Source organism: Parambassis ranga, chromosome 19 (assembly GCF_900634625.1).
Source record: "Parambassis ranga chromosome 19, fParRan2.1, whole genome shotgun sequence".
In the NCBI taxonomy this organism is placed as follows: Eukaryota; Metazoa; Chordata; class Actinopteri; family Ambassidae; genus Parambassis; species Parambassis ranga.
The window spans coordinates 11813584-11838002 of NC_041039.1; the positions used below are offsets into that span (position 1 = coordinate 11813584).

The window sequence follows — 24419 nt, forward strand, 5'->3', positions numbered from 1 at the left end:
AAGTACGAGGGGTTAAAACCACAGTTCTCATTATGCACATGACAACAAGTTGCTGAGCACAGTGGTTATAACTCGGAGTCAGAGAGTGACCAAGAGGGGGAGAGATTAATCTGGATTAATGCAATAAAGGTCGATGCTGGATGTTAGAGGGATCAGAGAAGGATCGAGGCAAAAGGCCGGCCAGCCGGGCATTACATCATCTGATTCTTCCTCTGGCCTCATCAATTCTCTTTGCTCTACATCTATAACGTCAAAGTGTTCAAACATTCACTAATATTTACAGTAGTGCTGCAATAAAGATAAAAACTAACAAAAAATAACATGCAAATCCTTCCTCTCAACACAAAAAAAACACAAAATTCTGTTCCATTAAACATATTGGCACAGCTGCCACCCCTTTCTGTGGACTGCCACTAACAGATGTGTGTTTGGTTATTAGGTGTTCAGCAGGAGAACAGCTTCACTTTTGTTAATTGGTACTATAAGCCCTCATGTGCCGTCTGTCTGTTTATTTGAAGTTCTGCCCGGGTTGTCATGTAGCTAACATCTGTCTGGATGCTGTGGCCCGAATATGAGGGCACACTATGTCCCCGTCTGCTTCCCTGAAATTCAAAACACAGGTGTTTAATATCAGCTGTGCTGGCTTTTGATCCATTTGCCAGAGTATTTCAGAGATTATTATCATTCCAAAGGTCAGGGTTGGAAGTGAAATTTGAGTATGTTGAAGTGTAAATCTTTTAATTATTTAAATGTTGAGAGGTTAAATTTGCACAAACTGTCTTTTCTGACCAGCTGAAATGATCTGCAGTACTTTTTATTTGGATCTAAAAGCATGAATTCTAGGATATCTCCCTCCATTTTTTTATTTATTTATTTGCATGTAGACTCCACAAATCTGTTACGCACGCTCTAGGATTTTGATATTTTATAAGCAGCAGTCCTTTTCCATTTTTGGCCATGCAATCTCTTTATCCTAATGCCATGGCACAGACATCACTCAATCCTCCACAATTCCACCCTCAGCCTCTGCTGAGAGAGCATCACTGATGTTTTTGGTTCCCAAATCCCCTCTTTTTGTTTCATAGATCATATATTATACAAGCTGCAGGTTGTTTGTGATTATGTAAGTATGTAAGTCACGTTTACTTTTTTCTTTTCTTTTTTTAATCTTTCAGGTGTCTCACAGGAACACATAAAAACAATACTCCTAAAACATATTTAGAGATATTTTTTTATTTATTTGCCATACAGAGGCTGAATTTCTTTTTCTCTGTTGAATTCCATTTAGAATGTGTGCTGACCAACAGGTTCTAAGCCAAGGGTAAATACTGTACATGTAGCTTAACTGTAAATGCTGTAAATAAGAATGAATACAGAATAATTTATTTAGAGAGAATAAATATGTTCCCATAGCAATACATAAAATCACAAAATACAGTTTATCAGTCTTCCTGTACATACAATACAATGTTACATCAAATAACAGCGCTCTTACATTACAAAAAAAAAATCAGTTCTTATGATCAATCTTTGCATAGTTAAAACTTCAGGGAACAGCTTGATATTGCTTCTCTTCACAGTATTTATAGAATTTGTACTTTATTCTGAATGTGTTATAGAGCATCAGCCTCAGTGCATGTTTGTAGAGGTGCAAATAATGCCTCTTGATTGGCATTGTCATAGACTGTCATTGATGGGACATCATTCTGACGAATTCTGCAAGTGAAAAGAAGTGCATGTCATATTTATGAGTACATAACCGTGGGTAACAACTGAGCACTGAGCTAATTTTAGGTGTATTCCACCATACCTTCGAAGTCTACGGTGCCATCCCCATTGTCATCTGCTTCCTTCACTATGGCATCGATCTCTCTGCGGCTCATGTGCTCTCCCATTAGCTTGATCATGGCTGACCGCAGCTCCTCTGTTGTAATCTCTCCATCTCCGTCCATGTCGAACTAATCGGAGAAGAATGAAAAATCAAAGGTCAGAGAGTGTGAGACCATAAAACCTTATAATGAAGAGTAGCCTAGAAGTGCTTCACTCTTACTTCTTTAAAGGCGTCTTTCAGCTCCTTCACGCCGATCATCCCAGCAGTCTCTGCCAAAAGCTTCGGAGTCATCAGTTCCACAAAATCCTCAAAGTCAACTCTGCCACCAACTATTCAGAAAGAAAGATGCATTAATTAAGAAAAACACAGCAGTGTTGCATTTCTGTGGTGTCTGTTCACTGAGGACTCACGATTCATGTTGATATTCTGGCTCAGCTCGATCAGCTCCATCTCAGTGGGCATGTAACCCATTGTCCTCATCAGATTCCCCAGGTCCTTACAGCTGATCAGCCCATCTTTGTCTTTGTCAAACTCATTGAATGCTTCACGCAGCTCTGCAGATGTGAACAGAAACTTATTTAGGAAGATTTGCAACAAGTACAGGCACAAAAATGCAAATATTGTTTCTGACTTACCATCAATCTCATCATCAGCCAGCTCCCTGGACTGCAAAAAGGAAAATAAAATGCTTAGGTCCCAACAAAGACTACAACAATCCCATTAGATATGATAGTAAAGAGCCTACACAGGCCGTGTCTAATTTCATCCTGTTGTTTGTCGAGCCATAATCCAATCAGATTTTCACAGCAACATTTGCAAACATTTGCACAAACCTATCACAAAACAGCTTAGGTCATTTAATGCTGATACTTACAATGTTCTTCCCTCCTCGCAAGAAAATGCACGCTGCACCATAGCTCATTTCTGCAAGAAGAAATACATAGTGTTATGAAATGTTAGGAAATAAGTTTTAACATTAGACTCTTGACACTAAGTAGGATGTCATTAAATAGTCAGAAAGTCGGGATTAGGATTGTAGCCTGTAACTCTCTCTGGGGATTGAACACTATGTCCTGAGTCAACACAAACACAATTCTCAGAGTAGTAGAATTCAATTGAACAGAAAAGACATTACTTCTAAAAGTAAACATTTTAACTAACTGATTATAAAGAGTTGTCTTTTTCTGCTCACCTTCTTCTGGTGATTTTTGTTCATCAGCCAAATGATTTTTCTTCATCCGCAAACCTCCTGTTCTTTAGTCTCCACACCTCTGAAGCTCAGACTCTGTAGCTGACCCGTGCAGTGCAACAACCCCTCTGTCTTCCTTCTGTTTCTTAATCTTCTCCTAAGTATTAGTCCCGCCTCCCCCTCCCCTCCTCAGTCACAGCAGCCTCTCAACCTGTGGCGACCCCGTCTGCCCAGCCGGCTAGGATGCTGAGAGGTTGTATGAGGGAAGGAGTGGCTGCATCCTGGGGTCGTATATGCTGCTGGGGAGGAGTCAGCTGTGTGGCCAGAGGACAGCGGGATGAGCTGGAGAGGATGCCCTTGTTTCCAGCTGAAAGTTATACTGCTATCTGAACCTACAGCTGACACAAAAAATACAGCAGGATCATTTAACAGGTTAGAGGCTACGGTTGCTTGTTTACAAGCTCTTTTGCTTGCTGTTAATTAATGACAGTCTCCTGATCACCCAAGTTTCATACAGCAGGTCCAAAAAAAAGAATAAAATATAAATTATTAAACAAATAAAACTATACTGCAGCCCCTGACATATGTCATGTAGTTAAACTTCTTTTATAATCTAAAATATTTGTTTTTATGAAAACCAGCATAACTTTATATTTCTAAATTATTTTTTTGGTTTATAAATGAATAAAGATTTGACTTATTAAATGTTTTTGTTGCCGAAATCATATTCTGGTTTAAAAGGTTTAAAAGGCTGTATTGTTTTCAGAATATGCTTGATTTTTCTAGTTTAGATTTATTTTTTGTTTTAAATTTTGTTAGTTTAATCAGTTTTTGCTTGTTTTATTGCAACATGGAAGGTATTGTATTGAAATTAGAATTCAAAAACACTTTGTGAGATCATCAGACATCCAAGTCTTAAAAAACATGCCTAGAATTTCAAATATTTATTTATTTTTTTTTTTTATTTTAGATACTGTATTAATCCCAGAGGGAAATTCTTTACGGCTGCTGCCAAGCAGTGTCATACAATGACTAGCAAGGCGCGCCACAGGCTAGGGTGAAGTGTCTTGCCCAAGAACACACAACAGTGACTAGGGAGGAGTTGGGATCGAACCTAGTCGAACATTAGTCTCATTATTATTTAAAAAAGCTGCTCCTCTTACGAGTGACAAACTCGTTTTTATTGTACTTTTAATAATACAGAAAACATAACTGAGTGCTGTAAATTGGCTTATGTCAGTGACAGTGATGCACTTTAAAGGAATAGAGGCTCATTGCTATTGTTTTCAAAGGGTAAATCAGATTTTGGCCTCAGGCAGATTACAGCTATTATCCCATTGTATGATAATCTGTGAAAGTTATGGTTGCATTTACGAGGGAAAAAAAGGACTATTCCATGAAATCCACAGGGCCAATCTTCACTTCCTACAGCAAGGATGCAAATGTAGACTCTGAATTAACTGGCTGAGGTCTTATGTTGCGTGCCTGGGTGCGTATCCTCTGCTCTGACCTTTTCTCCTCTGTTTACTTCCCTGTTATGTAAATTCATCAAAAATCTGTTTGCGTAAGAAGCATAATCCACTGGGCTGTGCAATGGGAACTAATAATGATTTATTATCTTTTTATACCCCCCCCCCCCTCGCAGTTGTCCAGCTGGGGTTATGCAATATCACATCCACAACTGTTAAAAGAAATGTGGGTGAACAGAATTTGAATGAAAACTATCTAAATATATCACAATAATAAAGGGTAATGTAATGTAACAGTGGATGAGAAATGTCTCTGTCATTTATTATGTGTTTTGTGTGTATGTGGTGTGTTGGCTAAAACTGCACAACACAACAACAACAACAACAGATTATGCTGAGTGGATTAAGAGCAGAAACACTGGACCAGACAAGCCATATGTGTGATTGCAATGATGTCTATGAGTGTGTGCAGGATCATTTTCCAATAAATCAGCCTGACAGAAGGAAAAATCCAAAATGCACTCACATAAAAACTCAAGTTTTAAAACACACACACACACACAAGAACATCTAGATGTTAAACTTTACCAAGTTTTAGACATTAAATTCAAATTGTTGATCTGACATCATAGTCTTACTCTATAATATCTTTTTTTCCTGGTAAATGTTGCATAATAAATCAACTCAAACATGGGTGATGCCTGAACCTTCTGTGTGGATCCCGATTTGGGCAGTGGCAGTAATCATTAAATGTGTGTAATTGATAGGCTATTTGTCCAATTCGTTTATTCAAGTAAAACATCATGCACAACTTTAATTAGCCTATATTGCAGGCATTACGGTAATCTTATGTGGGGAAAAAACAAAGGCTGCTTGTGAAAACAAAGCCTGCTTATAGCGTATAATAAAGAAAATTACTTTTACTTTAAATGAAATTTAAATTTACCACTATGGTAAATATAAAGACCTCTTTGGCCACCTGGGATTGTGCCCGTGCTCACGTGCCTCTCTCTAAAGCGTCGAAGAAGAGCACTTCCGTTTTCCTTTCGGCTCCCGCCCCGCTCCGCCATCATGAAGTCCTGAACAAAAACGGATGAGAGTCGAGCAAAATGGGGATAACACGAACTGGGGATGAAATCAGCAGACAGCACTAACGTAATGACAGTGCAGAGTGAGGAGCGAAGCGGAGCCGTGGATTTTAATAAGTCAGTTTCCTGCTGAAAACGTCTCGGGCAGCTCCTGGCGTTACGTTATTTAGTTAGCACTGTTGCTAACAGCAGCCAGAGCTAGCCTCTGATTTTCTTTGGAAGACAGCTGCTAGCTTGCTGGCTAGGTTAGCTGGCAGGCGTCAGTCAGCTAGCTGTCACTTTAACAGACTGGTACTTGACTCATGTCAAGTAGCACAGACGTGCTAGCGGTCCATTTGACTGGGAGCATCAGGATGGCGAGGGGTTTAAGTAAAAGCATCGACAGACAGAATGTGGATTGTTCGTGTTGAATAGGCATCAGTGACGAGGAAAGGGGAGTGAGACCAATATTTTCCAGCCAGGCCAGTTAGCTAGCTCCAGAGCTAGCTACAGTGGATCCCAAAAGCCACGGTAAGACGTGTTATAAATCATTCAACACGCTAAAGCAGCCGAAAGCGCATCTCTGACTCTGGTTGCAGGGGAGAGACCAGCTAGCATCATTAGCTACTCAATTTTCAGATCGTGGAGACGTTGACATTGACAAGCAAGCTGTTGTTGGCCTGCAGCATGAACACCCAGTCAGCCTGGAGTTGTTGATGTTGAATACATTGCATGAATTTCTTTGGTGAGCAAAGCAAAGATAGCCTAATTGACCAGCCAAGTGCAAATCCCATCTAGCTGTCTGAGCTGAGATGCACACTGAACAGGGTGGTGATGCTAGGCCTATATCTGGAACAATTATTTCTCTGACTAATCCATTTAGAGCAATATGTATTTTGCTTTCTATTATTTTCCGAGCATTCACAAAAGATTTAGGTGAACAATGTCGTTATTGGATAAGGACATATGTTTGTGGCAGGTTGACTGCTCTTAAAATATACAAGAGCTTGGTTTGGGTTTTGTTGCAAGATGTGAAGAACTTCTCAGTTTCAAAGGGAACCAAATGTTTCCTCTTTGCCAGCAGCAAAATGAAAGAAATGTTTCAACTCTGCCTGTTTTTATAATGTTTAAAAAAAGGCTTGGTTTCTGGGTTACCCATCAGTAAAAAAAAACAAGTTGTTGGCCACATAAACCTACTGGAAATATCCTTACGACCCTTGATTTAAGATGTTCCAGGTTGTCAAGCTGAAAAACCGTGTACAAAGAAGCTACTGCACTGCAGCTACAAACAAGCATTCACTGGTGGTCTGTTAAAAGTGCTGTTTTATGTTGGCGTCTGGATAGCATACTGTTGTATAAGTGGAGTGCAGGAAATTATTCATTTATAATGATTGTGAAATGCTTCTAATCATTTAAATGATCAAATTGACGATACAGTCAAACCCTGTAGTGGCAGTATGGTTGAAAAACAGATAAATCTTGTGGTCACAGTGTTTCTAACCAGCAGGCAATTAACTGTGCAGTTTAATTTTGTCTTGTCAAATTATTTGTCATCTTTTGTATTCAGAAATGTTGCTGCACCAGAGCAAGACCAAAAATAATCCAGACTTCAGGAGAAATAGTCTTGTCTGTTAAATATAAAAGTAAACAAACACAGACTGTTTGTTTGTCTCTACTGTATACAGACTCATACATATTGCCATGCATTGTCCTAGCCCCAAAGGCCCATTCTAAAATAGGAAAAACCCTGTCAGTCCCCCAGGTTATTCAGACTTCACTCTGTTTTGTCCTCTGGCTTCTTGCGCATGCACGGAGGCTGCCTAATGCACATGTTGTTAAGTGTTCCAACATGTCAAGAACCACTGAAAGACCTGTCCAAAGTATTGTAAGAGAGCAATGCTTTGTTCAGCACTGAAGATATCTAGAAAAAAATATGTGGTCAAAGGTGTTTGGTCAAGGGACTCATGATGATGATGATGGGTGAATGATAAGGAGGCTGGACTAATAGCCACTCTATATGTAATAGACATTACATATTATTTGTATTAGGACACACATCGATTGCAGTTGTAGTACAGGATATGTGTTTATCCTTGAACCAAAGTGACTTGCTCAATGGAACTGCAGACTAGTGTGTTAGTCAATGGCTGGAGTTACAGATGTTGTTCATTGTTAATATTAAAATACATTTTAATAATGTATGTATAAAGTCCTCACTCTTATTGTTTGATACACCCTGGAGTGCAGTGCATGTATTTCCTTCTAATGTAGTTACAATGCATAGGTTGGACAAGTATAGATTTTCTCACAGAGCCAAGTGTGTTGCCTGTATGTGACAAAGGCAACACGAATGTTGGTAATGCTTCCATATAACAGATGCTCACCCAGTGTGTTTCCTCCCTGCTCACAAGGCGCTGGCCATGCCGTCGAGTGTGCGGGCCGGGAACCTGAAGGACCCGGAGGTGGCTGAGTTGTTCTGCAGGGAGGATCCTGAGAAGCTCTTCACAGACCTGAGGGAGATCGGCCATGGGAGCTTTGGAGCAGTCTACTTCGTGAGTTACTTTTCTGGGTGTTAGAATCGGTGATGCTAAAAAGATATTAGTAGCTAGTAGCTACACTATAGCATGCACACTTGTTAGTTCCCATAACTTTCTTTGTGTGTCTTACTGGCCTGAAACTTTACTATGGGGTCCTGCAGAGTATAAGAAAAGTCTGAAATAATATAACACGGTTATTGTTGCAGTGGTGATATACCTTAATATAAATCAACAGATATTGAATGATGCCTAATTTTCCAAGCTTCTTCTGCTATCCTGCTAGTACAGATAAAACAAAACGTTAATTTCCTATTTGTTGTATTTTATTATTGAAGTGATTGCACAGCACAGAAGAATAGCTGACAGGTGATATTGATGGGGTGTGATATTGCTAAGAGATGTCTGTCATAAAGTCAAGCACATAATGGTGGTACTCCCACTAATAGTAATATAAGGTAGATGTTAGGTGGCATTAGAGAAGCAAAAAGTAAAAGCATGGTGTGAGTCACAGGCAAGAACAACTTGCCAGCGGTGGATAAAAACCCCTGCTTAATGAAGGGTGAAAAACTGTAGTCATAGAGGAGAGGAGAGGAGAGGAGAGGAGAGGAGAGGAGAGGAGAGGAGAGGCTCTGCAGAAATTCTTGTTTTATGTAATAGTTTTTTCTTTGTTGTGTCCAGTGTAAAAATGGCTGATGATTCACAGTGCTCTCAAGAGCTCTCTGTGGGGGAAAAAAATTATGCATTGGTGTCTCAGCCAACTCTCATCAGTTGATGCTTGCTAACTGTGTATGGAGAAGCTCCACAGCTTCAAAGGAATGTAATGTCTGTAATTTACATTAGGCCCATGACATCCGCACAAATGAGGTGGTGGCCATCAAGAAGATGTCCTACAGTGGCAAGCAGTCCAATGAGGTGAGAACTGTCAAACTGTCAAACATTTGATCAGCAGTAGATGTTATAAGTTTGCATATCAGTGACTATGGCTCTTTCCCTATGTCAGAAATGGCAGGATATCATCAAGGAAGTCAAGTTCCTTCAGAAACTGCGCCACCCAAATACTGTCGAGTACCGTGGCTGCTACCTGAGAGAGCACACGGCATGGGTGAGTCTTTGTAAAAGCATTGTGCAGCACATATTAACGTTATGTGGCACACAAAAAATACATTAAAAATATATTTCTAAAAAAAAAGTATATTTATTATCTAACAGTGATACTAGTGGTGTCTAGCACTTCCTTATTTTTGTTGTGAGGCAGCACAAAAGAAGTTGTTGCAGATTCTCTGTTTCAGTAATCACTGTCAACCCTGAACCCTCATGAACCAACAGAACGTGGAACTAGGAAATACATTTAGTCTCTGTTCTCTACATGTAAAACACATCTGATGCATACTCTGGGATGCACTCCAGCTCACATCTCATACCTCCATTTTGGAGGAATTTGATGGACTTTACTAGGCTGCACCTTAGTTTGACAACAACTTAATGAAAATCTACTGGAGTCTCTGCTGGTACACAAACTGTCTGCTCAGAATAAGGTTAACACCCCCTGTCTCTTCTCTAGCTGGTGATGGAGTATTGCTTGGGTTCAGCGTCTGACCTCTTAGAAGGTAAATATGCAACAAATGAGTAATTGTGAATCAATAACGGGTTAATTGCATGCAAAGTAATTTCTGATGTCTTTTCACCCAGTCCACAAGAAACCCCTCCAGGAAGTAGAAATAGCTGCCATAATACATGGTGCATTGCAGGGATTGGTGTATCTTCACTCTCACAACATGATTCACAGGTAACCCTCATTTCTTTTCTCACTATCTGGATCTATTTTGCTCTCCTCCCCCACACTTCTGACAAGAGACAAAACAAATACATGGGAGAAGGCACAAACTGTGCTGCCTGAGATAAGCTTATGCAATGGTGTTTGTGCTGCCACACAGTGTGGCAGCAACACATTTTAAGTGCAACTCTCCAGCTTCCACCAATACATTTTCTCTGTTTGTTTTATCTTCTTTCTATTTTTCCAGACCTGCCATTTTCTCTTATCTAATCATGTCTCTCTCTCTCACTCTTTGTTAGGGATGTGAAGGCAGGAAACATCTTGCTAACAGAACCAGGCCAGGTCAAACTGGGAGACTTTGGTTCTGCCTCTATAGTTGCCCCAGCCAACTCCTTCGTGGGAACACCTTACTGGTAAAACATTTTTACACACAACAGTGTCGTCCTTATCAATAAATTAATGTTTAGATCAAGGCTGTGTGGTTTTTTGTGATGCGGTGAACTTCATATAGTTGACTATTCTGTTGTCTATCCTGCTGACTTTGCTTCATTTATCATCATACAATAGAAGTGAAAAGGCTTCATCAGGGTGTGGCCACCTGGAAGTCACAGTCAAATTCATCCTTTGAAATTTGGTCCACACTCTGCATGTATGTTGGTTTGCAAGTTAGCTGTGCCTTCACTTGTAGAATTCAAAGGCATTCATTTTTATTGACATATACACACACACACAGCACTTACACAAATCTCTTCCAAGGGCTTCTAATTCCCTGGTCAGTAGCTATTTGTAACTGTTCCTGTACAGCAGGCAGCCTTATAATGTCTGCTTGCGTGGTGCGGATGTTGGAAACAACATTGAGCCCTGAGGTGGTATTCTCTGTTGGTCCAGGATCAAAGACACAAAGCTGGAAATGGCTGAAACTTGGCTTTTCTTGTCATTTCCTCTATACAGGATGGCCCCCGAGGTGATCCTAGCCATGGATGAGGGTCAGTACGATGGGAAGGTGGATGTGTGGTCACTTGGCATTACCTGCATAGAGCTGGGTAAGAGATGGCTTTTAAAATGGTGTTCAAAAAGCTGAAAGCATCCAACCATGTCTTTTGCTTTCTCATGTGTCTTTTTTTTTCATCTGCCTCTCTGGCATGCTCTGTCCTGCTTTGTCACTCTCTAGCGGAAAGGAAGCCTCCTCTGTTCAACATGAATGCTATGAGTGCCTTATACCACATCGCCCAGAACGAGAGCCCTGTTTTGCAGTCTAATCACTGGTGAGAAATGATGAAACGTCTTTTCTTTTGTTACAGTGGATGATGTTATAAGTGTTAATAGCTGTAAAAATAGCTTCTATGTTATTAAGGCTGGACATGCAGGGATTTTGAATATTCTTAAGGGGTTTGAAGTTTGTTCTTTTGATGTTTCAGCTGAACAACCTGTCTTTCATTCATGATTATGTATGAACGTGAAAAAAAGGTGCCTTTTAATTCATTTTTCAGGTCGGATTATTTCCGCAACTTTGTGGACTCCAGTTTGCAGAAGATCGCCCAGGACAGACCTACCTCTGATGTGCTGCTCAAGGTACAAGCAGGGTTGTAGCTGTTAATATTATCAATGTGCAACTAGTTCTTGTCTATATCTCTCGTTCTCATGTTCCATCCATACCACAGCACCAATTCCTATGCAGAGAGCGTCCCATGACAGTTGTGATGGACCTGATTGCACGCACCAAGGATGCTGTCCGTGAGCTAGACAACCTTCAGTACCGGAAGATGAAGAAAATCCTTTTTCATGAGGCACACAATGGTCCTGCGCCAGAGGGAGGCGATGAGGAAGAGGTAAAAATGAGGCAGAAGGAGCTGAAAAAGGGCAGGGGGGCGTGATAGGACGCATGAACTGATGGAATAAATGCCAACCATTAGCACTGAATTCATATTGAGTGAATAGAGTTGCTAGCTGCTTCAAAGAAAGGCGCTGCTAATCTAGAACTTACAGCTGGGTTTTTGCATCCATCCTGTTTCTGTATTGTACTTGTTGTGTATTGTGGTTGCGCTTTGTTTCTATACACAGGCTTTTGTTTCTATTTAAAACTTGTTGGCGTTTCCCTAAAAGGAAATCCAGAGAATGCAGGGCTGCACATTGTCAGACTTATTATGCTACACGTTGTTTTGTGTGTCTGCTTAGAAGTTTTTTTAATACAGTGAATGTGTTCATGTGTGCTATGCACCGATCAATGCAATATGAATCAAAGAAAATATTAATCTTCTGTCATTTACTGTAGCCAGTGAAGCAACCCTTTCTTTTGCTCATTCCACAGGATGTGGAGCAGTATATGCTGCGCACCGGCACAGTCAACAGCATGGAGAGCTCCCACTCTCTACCATCAATGTCAATCAGTGCCAGCTCCCAGAGTAGCTCAGTCAACAGTCTGGCAGACGGCTCCGACGACAGTGGGGAGATGGCCATGATGCAGGAAGGAGAGCACACCGTCACCTCCAACAGCTCTGTCCTGCACAAGCCACTGGTTAGTCCAAATCAGTCAAACATTAGTCTGTGGGTGGATATGTTAGGTGCTGTTCTCCCAAAGTCCATTGTGAAAATGTGTCCTTGTTAAACTGGGTTTACCCATGAGCACTTGCACCACCTACAGGAAAAGGAAAGTAAAAGCAGCAGCACTAATTTGAATCTGCAGATGAACGTTAGTTTAAAACAGAAAATAGTTATACTTTCTGGTTGTAGACCAGATCAGTTAAAAATCCCTTTTTGTAACCCACAATGTGTTTTTCTTTTTCCTCTTCTAGAGCCATGACAATATCTATGATGATCCATATCAGCCAGAGGTCGACTCACAACGAGAATCTACATCTGCTGGCGGTGGTGGAGGAGGAGGGGGTAGACGTCGACGCGGTCGAGACCATTTTGCAACCATCAGGACTGCTTCACTGGTCACCCGTCAGATCCAGGAACATGAGCAGGGCTCAGCCCTTAGAGAGCAAATGTCTGGGTAAGGTTATAACATAAAGGAGTGCAAAGAAAAGTTATAGTCACAGATTACCCCCTTTACTGTGACTAAGTTATTTCCTTGTGTGTGTCTTCACAGGTACAAGCGAATGCGGCGACAGCACCAGAAGCAGCTCATGGGCCTGGAGAATAAGCTAAAGGCAGAGATGGATGAGCATCAGCTGAGGTTGGATAAAGAGCTGGAGAATCAGAGGAACAACTTCTCAATGGAAGGAGAGAAACTGACTAAGAAGCATCAGGCTATCCTGGAAAAAGAGGTGAGACCTAGAGTCCTAAAGCATATGGGGTAACAGAAGAATGATGAAGGGTTAAAACCCCCAGTGTATTTACCGTTTAAGACTCACCTGAAGGTTCCATGTTATTTTATTTACTTATTTTTATTTGCCATACCTAATTACCTGATGTTAAAGAAATTACATTTTTTACAGACAAAGGGAGTTCTAGCTGAGGAGAAGAAGTTTCAACAGCACATACTCGCTCAGCAAAAGAAGGAGCTGACCAGTTTGCTGGAATCCCAGAAGCGTCAGTATCGTCAACGCAAAGAGCAGCTGAAAGAGGTGCTTCAAAGTTTTATCCCAAATTTCACACAACTGTCGATTTATTTAGCATTATTCTGAAACTAACAATGAGATACATCTCAATAACACTACAAAAGTCTTGATTTAATGTTTTAACTATTGTCTTACCCTCTGAAGGAGCTAAATGAGAACCAGTCGACACCAAAGCGGGAGAAACAGGAGTGGTTGGTGCACCAGAAGGAGTGTCTACAGCAGCTGCAGGCAGAGGAGGAGGCAGGCCTGCTGCGAAGGCAGAGGCAGTATTATGAGCTACAGTCCCGCCAGTACAAGAGGAAGATGCTGCTGGCACGCCATAACCTGGAACAGGATCTGCTCAGAGAGGTACTGTTTTGTCACTTAATTTGATAAAAAGAAGTCTTAAATTCAGGTCATAGACTTCAACGCAAGTTTGCTGCAGCATATCTCTTGTCTTCACAATGTAACAACATCCTTCCTGCTCTCAAGGACCTGAACAAAAAGCAGACTCTGAAGGACCTGGAGTGTGCCATGCTGCTGCGTCACCACGAGTCCACCCAGGAGCTAGAGTTCCGCCAGCTAGGTTTGGTGCAACGAACACGGGCCGAACTGATCCGCACGCAGCACCAGACAGAGCTTACAAACCAGATGGAGTACAACAAGAGGCGTGAGCAAGAGCTGCGTCAGAAACATGCCATGGAGGTCCGCCAACAGCCCAAGAGCCTCAAAGTGAGTGAGAGCACCCAAAGCCAGGGGTCTCCTGAGAAGGGAACAAACCAGTCGACAGAGGGGCCAAGAGGCAGCTGGGACAGTGAGGCAGGGCAGGTAGAGGTGGAGGATGAGGGTGATGGCGAGTTAGAAAAGGAGAACAGTGTGGTGGGAAAGGAGGTGTATGATGTTGAGGATGAGCTTGATGGAGCTATTGTGAAATTCAGAGATGAAGATGAAGAATTTAGAGGAGAACCTGAAGAGATTGAAGGAGTGTCTGTGGTTGAAAGACAGGACAAAGAAGACAGAGAAGATGAGTGGAAAATTGATGAGGAGCAGACAGAGGTGAGGGAAGTAGAAGGAGTGCAGTGGGAGTACGAGGAGGATCACAGTAGAGCTGCAAATGTAGAAACTGATGAAGAGGAAGAAGAGGGTAGGGGTGTGGCTGATGGTTGTCCATCAGAGCTCATGTCATCCCTCTCCCCAGAAAAGAGGCGTCTACGTGAACGAGACATTGATGAGCTATCAGAGTTTTACTTTCCTGATGCCTCTGAAGAGCTAGAGGCCATACCTGCCTCACCCCCTCCTGTCCCTCCCCCCAAACCGACTTCTTTTCCTTCACTTTTCTCTCACGCCATCTGCCTCCTCCTCTCCCTCTCTGTTGCTGCCCAACCCTCCATTCTCACGTTGCTGCTGCTCTCCATCTTCCTCCTTTCCCTGCGTCGCTCACCTCCGCTGCCCTCTGTATCGTCAGTTCTCCTCTCTGCTGAGCTTGCCTTTTTGGCACTCTTCTTCTCGTACCTCTTCCTTCGGTCCTGCTGCTCTCTGTCTTTTTCCACCTACCTGTCACTCACTCTGTGGGCCAGCGGCCTCTTCAGTTTAGGACTCTCACTCAGTTTAGGGATTTACTATATCCCCATGATTTTAATCTCAGCATCTTTCCTCAGTTCTCCCTCCCTCTTCCTTTCTCTCTACTTGGTTGTGGTGCTGATTGTTAGGCCAGCCCGTGACTTCCTCCAGCATGCACCTCGCAAAGTCAACCGCCTTTGCATGAGAATCCTTTTCCGGCTGCCTCGACCCCTGTTTGCCATGTGCCAGTCACTTCTGGGCGGTATGGCTGAGCGTAGCCTGTATGAGATGTTTCCGAAGGCTGGGCGCAACTGGGGTGTGCGCCAGTCAAAAATTCCTGTTCCCCTGAGGAGCCTGCCATTAGAGCATCAGGCTCGCTGCAGAAACACCTCCCCCATGGCCAAGGGCCTGCTCTGGGTGAAGCGTTTCAGTAGACGCCCCCTTGGGGTTCTGGCTGACCTTACTAACTCCATTATGCTGAAGCTAGCCAGGCAGGTCCTTAAAAAGCTGCCACCTAATGTTCGGGTCAAACTCCAAGTTCTGGGCCTCTTAAAAAGGGAGATCCCAAGCAGGTTGCCCCAACTGCTGCCTTTGGAGGTCAGAGAAAGGAGACAGAGGGAGAGAAGGAGGAGAGAGCGGGAGAGGCAGAGGAGGGTAGAGAGGGAGAGGACCTTTCGTGAGGAAGGGAGGTGGGAGTGTGGGCTGAGACGAACTTCATCAGGAAGGTTTGTCAGGGGGAAAATTCGTCCATGGAGATAGCAAGAGACAAACCAAGGACAATGTGTGCTGGTGATATGTGTGTGAGCGTGGTGTTAATCATGCTCTGTGTTCCATTGTTCACAGTGTTTGTGTGTCTCTTTGGTTTGGGCCCACATGTCTCTTGTTTGATTAATTCCTGAACTGGGTTTTGGTCACATTTTAGCAAGATGAGCCATATTTTACCCTGCACACACATAAAATCTGCACAATGTGTGTGCACTGCCTGAAAGTGATTTTGGCTCAAGAAGCTGTGTACATGTATGCACACAAGCCATACCAGTGAATCAGTGGGGTCTGCAGATTCAAATCAAAGCAGCTGAAACCACAGCTGTACCAAACCCAGTGAAGTTTAAACATTTCATTATTGTGCTTTTTGTAAAAGTTCCTTAAAGTTTCTTTAATTTTATTATGTTGCTCTTAATTTGTAAGACAATTATTTTTTTATGGTTATTTTTGAGACCATTTTTGTGCAATCATTTGTTTTTCTTTATAGTGGTCTTATTTCACAGGGTGCACTGTTTTGTCAGTGCTTAGAACAAATATTACAGTGTTACATAGCTCGATTTCACCCCCAAAAACTAAATACTGTGAAAAAGAAAACAGATGTTCCATAATTTCACTTAACATCACCCTGAACACTAGCCTGTAGTTATTGTAAAAGTGCAATAAACATAAGATATATGTAATATCTTGGACCACTGTGAGACTTTTAAGCAAAGTGGTTAGTAAAAGGTCTTAAAATGAAAGAGTAAGGGGCCATTGAGCTGGAGCTTAAAACATTCACTAACTACAGTAAGTGTTCCTGCTGTAGTTGGGATCAACACTTAGTGTTAAGATACGATTGGATATAGTTTAAACATACAGCTGGAGGAACCATATTCCTGCTGGAAATAGACGGTCACAACAACACTTACATTACCTTTCCATAAGATTTTCATTCTGTGACCTTTCTGGGACTTCCAGTTTTTTTTTGTTCTTGTTAAATGTGTTTTTTATTGCACCTAATGCAATAATCTTGTTATCATTTACCATGTAAACATTTCCCCTAATGATACAATGAGAATAGTGCCTTAGTTTGAACTGTTTGCACAAATGTTTAAAATCTCTTGAAGTGGCATATCCACAAGTTATAGAAGAGTCATTAGCACAGAGAACAGGAAAGTGCCTTGTTTGGAGTAGGAAACTTATATTATAATAGAAAACTATTTAATATTTTAATCTAATTTATATGAAGCCATATAGACAATCTTTTAAGACACAAAATCATAAAAAAAAACTACTGAAAGACTGTGGAGCTCACTATCAAATGAAAAGGAGACAGACACTCCAATATTTTTTGCACTGTCACAAAGGCTTTTTTTTTTTTATTAAGACTTAGCAAATGAAACGTAAAATATTTGTGACTGATTGATGCCTTCAACATAAGCCAAAGAATCGTCCAAATTTCTTCAGTCAGTCAAAGAGAAACCTCACAGTTGTCTTTCCTGAACACCAATGTGTATTTAATTTGAGTAAAATGAGCCAAATATCAGTTGCAGTTGTGAAGATGAGACGTAAAATTAATTCAATGCAAAGAGCCTTAGAGCTGGGGATATGGAGGAATGTTACTGGGTAAAAGAACTCAGGCTTAGCTGTAATCTATGACCCAAGGGAAACAAAAATAGTAGAGCCTTGTTTTATACCTAGCAGTTGGGAAGTCTAGCTTTTAAAGAGAAGTTGTGTTAATTGAATGTAACTTATTTGCCATCTATTTACGTTTTTGTGTTATCTCCTGTTCCTCTGTGTATGTTTACATGTTCTGTTTTGTTGTGACGGTGTCTTGAGTGTTTTCCGCAGAGTTATATCACTTTGAGTTTTTATATATATATATTTAATTGATGCAGTATTTATAAGTCTAGTACTGCATTTTTGTTAGGCGGACATTTTGTCGCCATTTTTATTTCCATTTTTGCTGCATGATTGTTGGCATACTGTATGGCTGTTTGCTCACAAGCATAGAGAAACATTTTGTCATACTTAAACATTTTCTTTACACAAAAATAAATTCTTTTGTGTTGAATCATTGTCCTGTTTGTTTTTATGATTTTGTTGTTTCCATTTTTTTACCATGTCCTCATTTATTATTATCTTCCCTTATTTGTCAACAAATCTTATTTATATAGAACAGTTCCTTTTGTCATTGTGTTCCTCCTGTATTGTCACATGTACCTGTCATTTAGTGTGGCATTTAGTTAGACCTTTGGCCTTATTGGTTATTCCAAAAAATACATCCTGACCTGTATAGGCCAGTGTACTCACTGTGAAACAGGTTTTAATTTTATATATTCCTTATATTTCTGTGTTGAAATCATCATCACTGTCTTTTTACGAAACCACAGGAGCACTTTAGCCCAGCTGCTTCCATCTCTCTTCTCTCCCCTCCAGTCAAAAGAGCTTCAGATAAAGCGTCAGTTCCAGGACACCTGCAAGATCCAAACCCGTCAGTACAAGGCCCTCCGCAACCACCTGCTAGAGAACACTCCTAAGTCCGACCACAAGGCTGTGCTGAAGCGGCTGAAGGATGAGCAGACCCGTAAGCTGGCCATCCTGGCCGAGCAGTATGACCACTCCATCAATGATATGCTGTCCACACAGGCTGTGAGTAAGGCAAGGAGACGTCTTTCACTTCACACTCGCACCACACCACCACTGCCGTGCCCGTGCCTGGCTCTGGGGGGGCCATCCTGCCCGCTCACCTGTCTGCCTGCCTGCCTTTCCTGCCCACCTGCCAACCGGCATCTTCCTCTAGACCCCTCAGTGTTAATCCACACCTAAACTCACATTTCCCAGCAGTATATCCAATCCTGTTTCACCCTTTAGTTTAGTACCAGCTTTTTCCTTTAAACCATCCTTTTACCCTGAACATGCTCCCTGCATGTTAGGCTGACCAAGTAAGGGTACCACTCCAACTTGTTATCAGAACATTTATATATACTCGAAAAAAGAATATAAGGTAAAGGCCCATCTGTGCCCTACAGTGTCCTTCATTAAACGATTCCCTGACTGATTCACATCCAAATCCCAGGATTTTAAATGAACAAATCATAGTTGGATGAGAGGACTAGATGTAACAAAATGTCCCATTCTCTTCAATGACATAACCCCCTGTGCTGCTTTAATTACCTCACATGGCAGCATGCCACGTAAGCCCAGTAAGCCAAATCCCTGCTGCCCTTGTTTGTGCACACATCTACTACTGCTGTGCTTAAAGGTTTCCCACACACAAAATAAACTCTTCAGGTCATGAAAATCTAAGGTCACATTTGAAACAAATATAATACTCAAAATACAACATATATGTCAGCATAAACCGACCACACTCACATATAACACTGATTTCAACTGCTCATACACCTGACTCCTCTCTGCTCTCTCCTGCATCTCCCTCTCTTTTTTTTGTCTGCCTTTCTAAACCTGTCCTCTTCTGACCCTCTCAACACTAACAGCAGAAATAATTGATACATATCATGCCCCATTCAAATTCATCACATGCCCTTTTCCTTTTTTCTGCCTCTCAGCTGCGATTGGATGAGACCCAGGAAGCTGAGTACAAGGTGTTGCGGATGCAGCTGCAGCAGGAGCTGGAGCTGCTGAACGCCTACCAGAGCAAGATCAAGATCCACACCGACTCGCAGCACGAGAGAGAGGTCAAGGACCTGGAACAGAGGGTGTCCATCCGCCGGGCCCTGCTGGAGCAGAGGGTTAGAGTCAATTTGGCACTTCTATGAACACAAAGCTTCTTAAAATGTAGTGCAACCACTTTAGTTAGTTTTAGCAATTCATTTAAGATAATAGAGAAGATAACAAACATGCTTCCACTGGATGTTGGGTACTTTATACTTGCAGCGCTTTACGTGGTGTCTTATAGCAACATTGCAAAGTACACTGCAAAGTCCACTTACAAGCTGTTCTGGAACTTTCCTGAGTTCCCATGACACAGTCATTGTTCTGCTACTGTTTCAAAGGAAAAGAATGATTTTTCCATCCACTGAAACTTTTGTAAACTTCACAATAATGATTTGTGTTTAATAATCAAACTTATATGTGTTTTATGCTGTTTTTTCATAGATTGAAGAGGAGATGTTGTCGCTGCAGAATGAGCGCTCAGAACGCATTCGCACCCTCCTCGAGCGACAGGCCAGCGAGATTGAGGCCTTTGATTCAGAGAGCATGCGTTTGGGATTCAGCAACATGGCACTGGCAGGCATCCCTGGTGAAGCCTACCCGAAGCAGGGCTACCCCAATGCTCCACCCCCTAGCTCCCGCTCTGCCGGCCACTGGAGCCACGGCCTCCACCCACAGAACGTCCCCTCGCAGCAGCTCTCCCGCCGCAGCCACAACAGCAGCAGCAGCAGTGGCATTGGTAGTGTGGCCGGGGACCGCAGGAGTGAGTCCTCCTCCTCTTCCTCACACGCCTTGGGTATGGCCCTGGGACTGGGGCGGGACGGGAGGGAAGTGCACCATTCATCACGCTCTTCCGCTTCCTCCTCTTCCTCCTCTTCTTCATCTTCCTCCCACCACCAGCGCCACCACCTGCCCCAGCACTACCACCACCAGAGCACACCACAGCTCTACCGCGAGCGGGAGAGGGATCGAGATAGGGAGCGGGAGAAGGAGAGGGAGCGGGAGTGGGCTGGAGTGCGAGGCTCCGGCGGTGACCTGGCCCACCCACACCCCCTGCCCTTCTCCCATCACCTGCCCTCGCGCTCCTCCTCTCAGTCCCTGGCCATGTTACCTCCCCCACCACCTGCTCCTCCCTCCATCTCAGGCCCGTCATCCTCCTCCTCTTCCTCCTCCTCCTCTCAGGGGGGGATATATGGAGGTAGCGGGCTGGGCGTGCGTGGGGCCCCTAACCTGATGGCCCTGAGGAACAGCCCCCAGCCTCTGAGGAGGACGGCGTCCGGTGGCGGGCCTGGAGGTGCCGGGGGCAGCGACGGTGTCCTGAGCCGAAGCACCTCAGTCACTTCGCACATCTCCAATGGCTCTCACCTCTCCTATTCTTAGGCAGCAGGATGGAGAGGGCAGACAGGGTGGTAGTGATTTGGGAAGGTAGCTGTCACAGACTGCATCTCAATACTCTCAGCTTGCCACCTTTTTTCTTTCTTTCTTTCCTGGACTCTGTGAATAGGTGAGGATTTACACTTGCACTGCACTTTGCACAGAAAGAGATCGGCTGACATCAAAAGCAAAAAGAGGACAAGCTGACACTATTGAGCTGCATCCTGCCTCTTCAGACTCAGGGTGGGTAAAAAAAAAATTCTCCCATTGTCACAGGTAGAAAAAAGGGACGGAGGAATGTAACCACCTGTAACACCACTGGATTAAGTTAGATTAAGAAAAAGAGGTTTCTGTTTTTATCTTTGTTACCACCTGTATAAAAGTGAGAATGTGTTAAAGAAGGACGCCTTGTTTTTCCTCCTAGAGCTGCAGAGAGAGGGGACGGCAGCCATGTCTTCTTCTATGATGTTCTATGCTGGAATGGAGAAAGAGAGAGGATGAGGGAGGGAAAAAAAGGGAAGATGCTGATTTGTTGCATAGTGTACGTACGTGTATGTAGTCTGTAGTGTCCAGATATTATCTAGCAAGCACTCGTAAATTGGACTCTGTAAAAGAGGTGGAGGGGGAGAAAAAAAACTCCTGCTGGAGTTTGAAGAACACTTTTTATTTGATGTTTTTGTTGACTTTTTTGTATTAAGTGTATAAAAAAAAACACAAAAACAAGTGGCTTGGAACGTCACCAATGCCTTTAAGGGGTTCTTAAAGGGATGCCGTGCCATCAAAGTTTTTATTTGATGACTGCAAGAGGATTTAAAACTGAATACAAATACACAGAATGTTTGTAAAGTCAAAGAGACTCTCTTCTAAAAATGCAGCTGGGATGAGGAGACATACTGTGTTTTGTGTGGACATGTACAAATAGGAAGAAAAAAAAAGCTTTCCATGACATATTGAGTATCTAAACAACATAGGTGTCTACAGGAGTCACTCTAATGCATGAGATAGATGTACAAGGAAAAAAAAACAACAAAAAAACATTTGTAAACATGACCAAACACATTTGAGATGTACCGTATCTGTCCAAGTTTCACTGGCATTTAAGATCACTCGTCCCACATTTTCTGATCTTTACTGTACATATTTATGGGAATATACAAAAAAAACCAAAACAAACAAAAACAAATCATTTGGTTTTATAGAGTAACAAAGATACTGATAGTAATTTTGATATATTCAAATGAGTATTGACTTCAAGATTTAGAGCGACAACTCCAACTGCATTTTCTATAGGTGTCAATATTACCATAACTAATCCTGATGTAATTGTTGTTGTAATCATGTTCACGTTTTTCTTGCGAAAAGCAAAAGGGCCCACTTTTGACTGTAAACAAAAAAAAACTAGCTGATAAAAACTGTTGCATTGTCAGGTGTGGTGTGTGTTCAAGGTCTTAACGATGATTAATAATTCTTATTAATCATTGTTAATGATTAATGTATGTGTGTCGAGCGGTAAAGTCTAGTTATATTGCCACTTTTTTAGACAGCAAAACGATTAAAAAAAAAAAAAAGACACTTCTACAGTACAGAAACACCCCCAACCATCTACGTGAACTCTGACCTCCTCCTATGGACTCTGTAAAAAGGATTCAACAATTGGCCACTGGAATGTAAAGGCGGGTTTTCTTTTGTTTTAAATTGAGGATTAAGCTGATAATCTGACTGCTCCAGGTGCAATCAAATGTTGGAGAAGAAGAAGAAGAAGGAGTGAAAGGACGGGCATTGATTGAGCTGCTGTGATCATGCACCCTCTTGTGCCGACACAGCAGCAGTGACAGCAGCAGCCCGTCCAAACACACGAAAGACACCAATCAGTGTTCATGAGCATGATGCTTCTTACTTGAAGGATATCACAAACAACTGGACTTTTTTTGTTGCTGTTTTTGTATTATTATTATTATTATTAATATTTTAATTTAGGAGAAAAAAAGACAAAAGATAATCATCCTGCTGTTTGTATGACTCAGAAACACCAGCTCAAGACAATTCCCTGTATAACCTACTACTTTATGCTTGGTTGGAATCTCAGTGCATGCATAAACTCCTTATATAAACTAAGACTGGTGGGTTCGGGATGGCCCTTGTGTGTGGGGAATCGGTGTGGTTGTGTTGTTGTCGGTGTCTGAAGTGGTTTGGCGAGGACAGGGAATCCTGCGTCACGTCTGGATGATGAAGGATGAAGGACGCAGCAGCACAGGCTCCTCTGTGTTTTGCCTAGACTTCTTTTATCTTTTTTTGTTGGGGGGGTGTTGAAATACTTATCCTACATATTCAAATCAAGCAATTCAAAGCTTGAGGAGGGGAAGTAAGACATGTATTGGAAGAGAATGGGGTGTTTTAAAAAAGTAATTTAAACAAAAAAAAGATAATAAATTGATATTAACACATTAAATTATCTTGATTTGATGTGATTTACTCTGATTATTATTAATTATTTAGGTCTGTTTTTTACAGCTTTCAGTACTAACTTTACAATGTGAACATTTGGAGTATTATATTGGGTCTTTATTAGTATCATTGAGCTCATTGTTTAAATGACCTTTTAAGTTTTTATCTATCTTAATGCCTACTTGCCTTAAAATATTTTTAATTTTTATACAGAAAACACTTAGGTATTTACATTAGTGAAGCTGAAATCAGAAAATATTTGAGAATCTTTATACAAATTAACTCAAATGTTGTGATGTGCATATTCTTTTTCTAGGTTAATTAGCTTAATATTATTACCTTTTCTTCTCTAATTCACATTCAAAAACTACATAAACATGGCTTGATGAAATGAAAATAAGTACTTATATTTGAAAATAGAAAATACTCACATGTTTGCTAGGTTGAAAAATATGTAAAAAATTCCCATGACAATGTACAGGTTATCAATTTGTCTTTATTTGTCAAATTAACAGTAAATCCTTAGAAAACAACACAACACAAAAATATTCAACTTTAAAAAGCTGGAATTAAAAATAAATATACAGTTTTGCTGTGAGACTACTTGGATATGATATGCTTTGACTATTTATAGACTATTTATATGCGTTGCTGGTTATTATTGTCATCCATTGTGTGAGTATCCTGAGCTGCTATTCGTCCTGTACTGTATCTGACTCTGACATCATCATTATTATAGGCTGACTGGGAGGATCTGTGCGCACTGCCCTTTAAGATGCGTCTGTCATCTCTCCGTTAATGGAAAGTCATTCTGGCTGTTTTTCTGCGGCGCAGATCTGTGCAGCGCGACCCGACTAAGGAAGGGAAAAAAAATAAAAGGAGTGCAATTTGTGTCGGCCGAAAAATCCAGGAAGGAGAGGGCAGGCTCTGACGAGAGGAGACGGAAATGAGAGGGGGGTGTCCGAAGAGGAAATACTATCCCTTTAAGAGCAAGTGGGACATAGCGGTGCGAGAAAAGGAGAGGAGGGGTAGAAGAAAGAGGAATTAAAAAAGAAAAGGAAGAAAGAGACAGGGAGGGAGGAGGGAGAGCGGGCGATAAAAAAAGAAAGATGACATCCTCGCAGCTGAACGGCCGAGGTGGAGCGATAGGCTGCGGCCCGGCGAGAGCGCCGCTCGCCGGGGTCAGGGCTTGAATCCAACAACGAGGCT

At 41.9% G+C, this 24419-nt stretch overlaps 2 protein-coding genes across 3 annotated transcripts; one reads left to right on the plus strand and one right to left on the minus strand.

The window, feature by feature from the left end:
• Positions 1-1687: 1687 nt before the first annotated feature.
• cabp5a (calcium binding protein 5a) lies at positions 1688-3069 on the minus strand. Its single transcript, XM_028430408.1, has 7 exons — positions 3024-3069; positions 2706-2755; positions 2467-2497; positions 2242-2385; positions 2051-2160; positions 1811-1958; positions 1688-1716 (listed from the first exon to the last, which is right to left on the minus strand). The coding sequence occupies exons 1-7, from the start codon at positions 3067-3069 to the stop codon at positions 1688-1690; spliced, it is 558 nt and encodes a 185-aa protein (XP_028286209.1).
• A 2481-nt stretch (positions 3070-5550) lies between these two features.
• Positions 5551-22648, plus strand: taok2b (TAO kinase 2b). Of its 2 annotated transcripts, XM_028430540.1 has the most exons (20): positions 5551-6087; positions 7968-8108; positions 8934-9005; positions 9094-9195; positions 9655-9700; positions 9783-9879; positions 10167-10280; positions 10819-10910; positions 11039-11132; positions 11358-11439; positions 11529-11696; positions 12176-12382; positions 12660-12862; positions 12959-13136; positions 13308-13436; positions 13575-13778; positions 13902-14141; positions 18153-18365; positions 19286-19468; positions 19836-22648. In XM_028430540.1, the coding sequence occupies exons 2-20, from the start codon at positions 7977-7979 to the stop codon at positions 20769-20771; spliced, it is 3492 nt and encodes a 1163-aa protein (XP_028286341.1). In that variant the 5' UTR covers positions 5551-6087; positions 7968-7976; the 3' UTR covers positions 20772-22648. The 2 variants fall into 2 exon arrangements, with proteins under 2 accessions (XP_028286341.1, XP_028286340.1); XM_028430539.1 differs by lacking the exons at positions 18153-18365; positions 19286-19468; positions 19836-22648 and having other exon boundaries at positions 13902-17675.
• Positions 22649-24419: the final 1771 nt, after the last annotated feature.

Excerpts from the sequence above, each read along its gene's own strand:
- taok2b (XM_028430539.1), top strand. The coding sequence starts at position 7,977 with ATGCCGTCGAGTGTGCGGGCCGGGAACCTGAAGGACCCGGAGGTGGCT. Across the intron at positions 10,911-11,038 it reads CATTACCTGCATAGAGCTGG|CGGAAAGGAAGCCTCCTCTG; the intron begins GTAAGAGATGGC and ends GTCACTCTCTAG. Across the intron at positions 12,863-12,958 it reads CTTAGAGAGCAAATGTCTGG|GTACAAGCGAATGCGGCGAC; the intron begins GTAAGGTTATAA and ends GTGTCTTCACAG.
- cabp5a (XM_028430408.1), bottom strand. The coding sequence starts at position 3,069 with ATGAAGAAAAATCATTTGGCTGATGAACAAAAATCACCAGAAGAAG. Across the intron at positions 2,498-2,705 it reads TGCGAGGAGGGAAGAACATT|TCCAGGGAGCTGGCTGATGA; the intron begins GTAAGTATCAGC and ends TCCTTTTTGCAG. Across the intron at positions 1,959-2,050 it reads TGAAAGACGCCTTTAAAGAA|TTCGACATGGACGGAGATGG; the intron begins GTAAGAGTGAAG and ends TTCTCCGATTAG.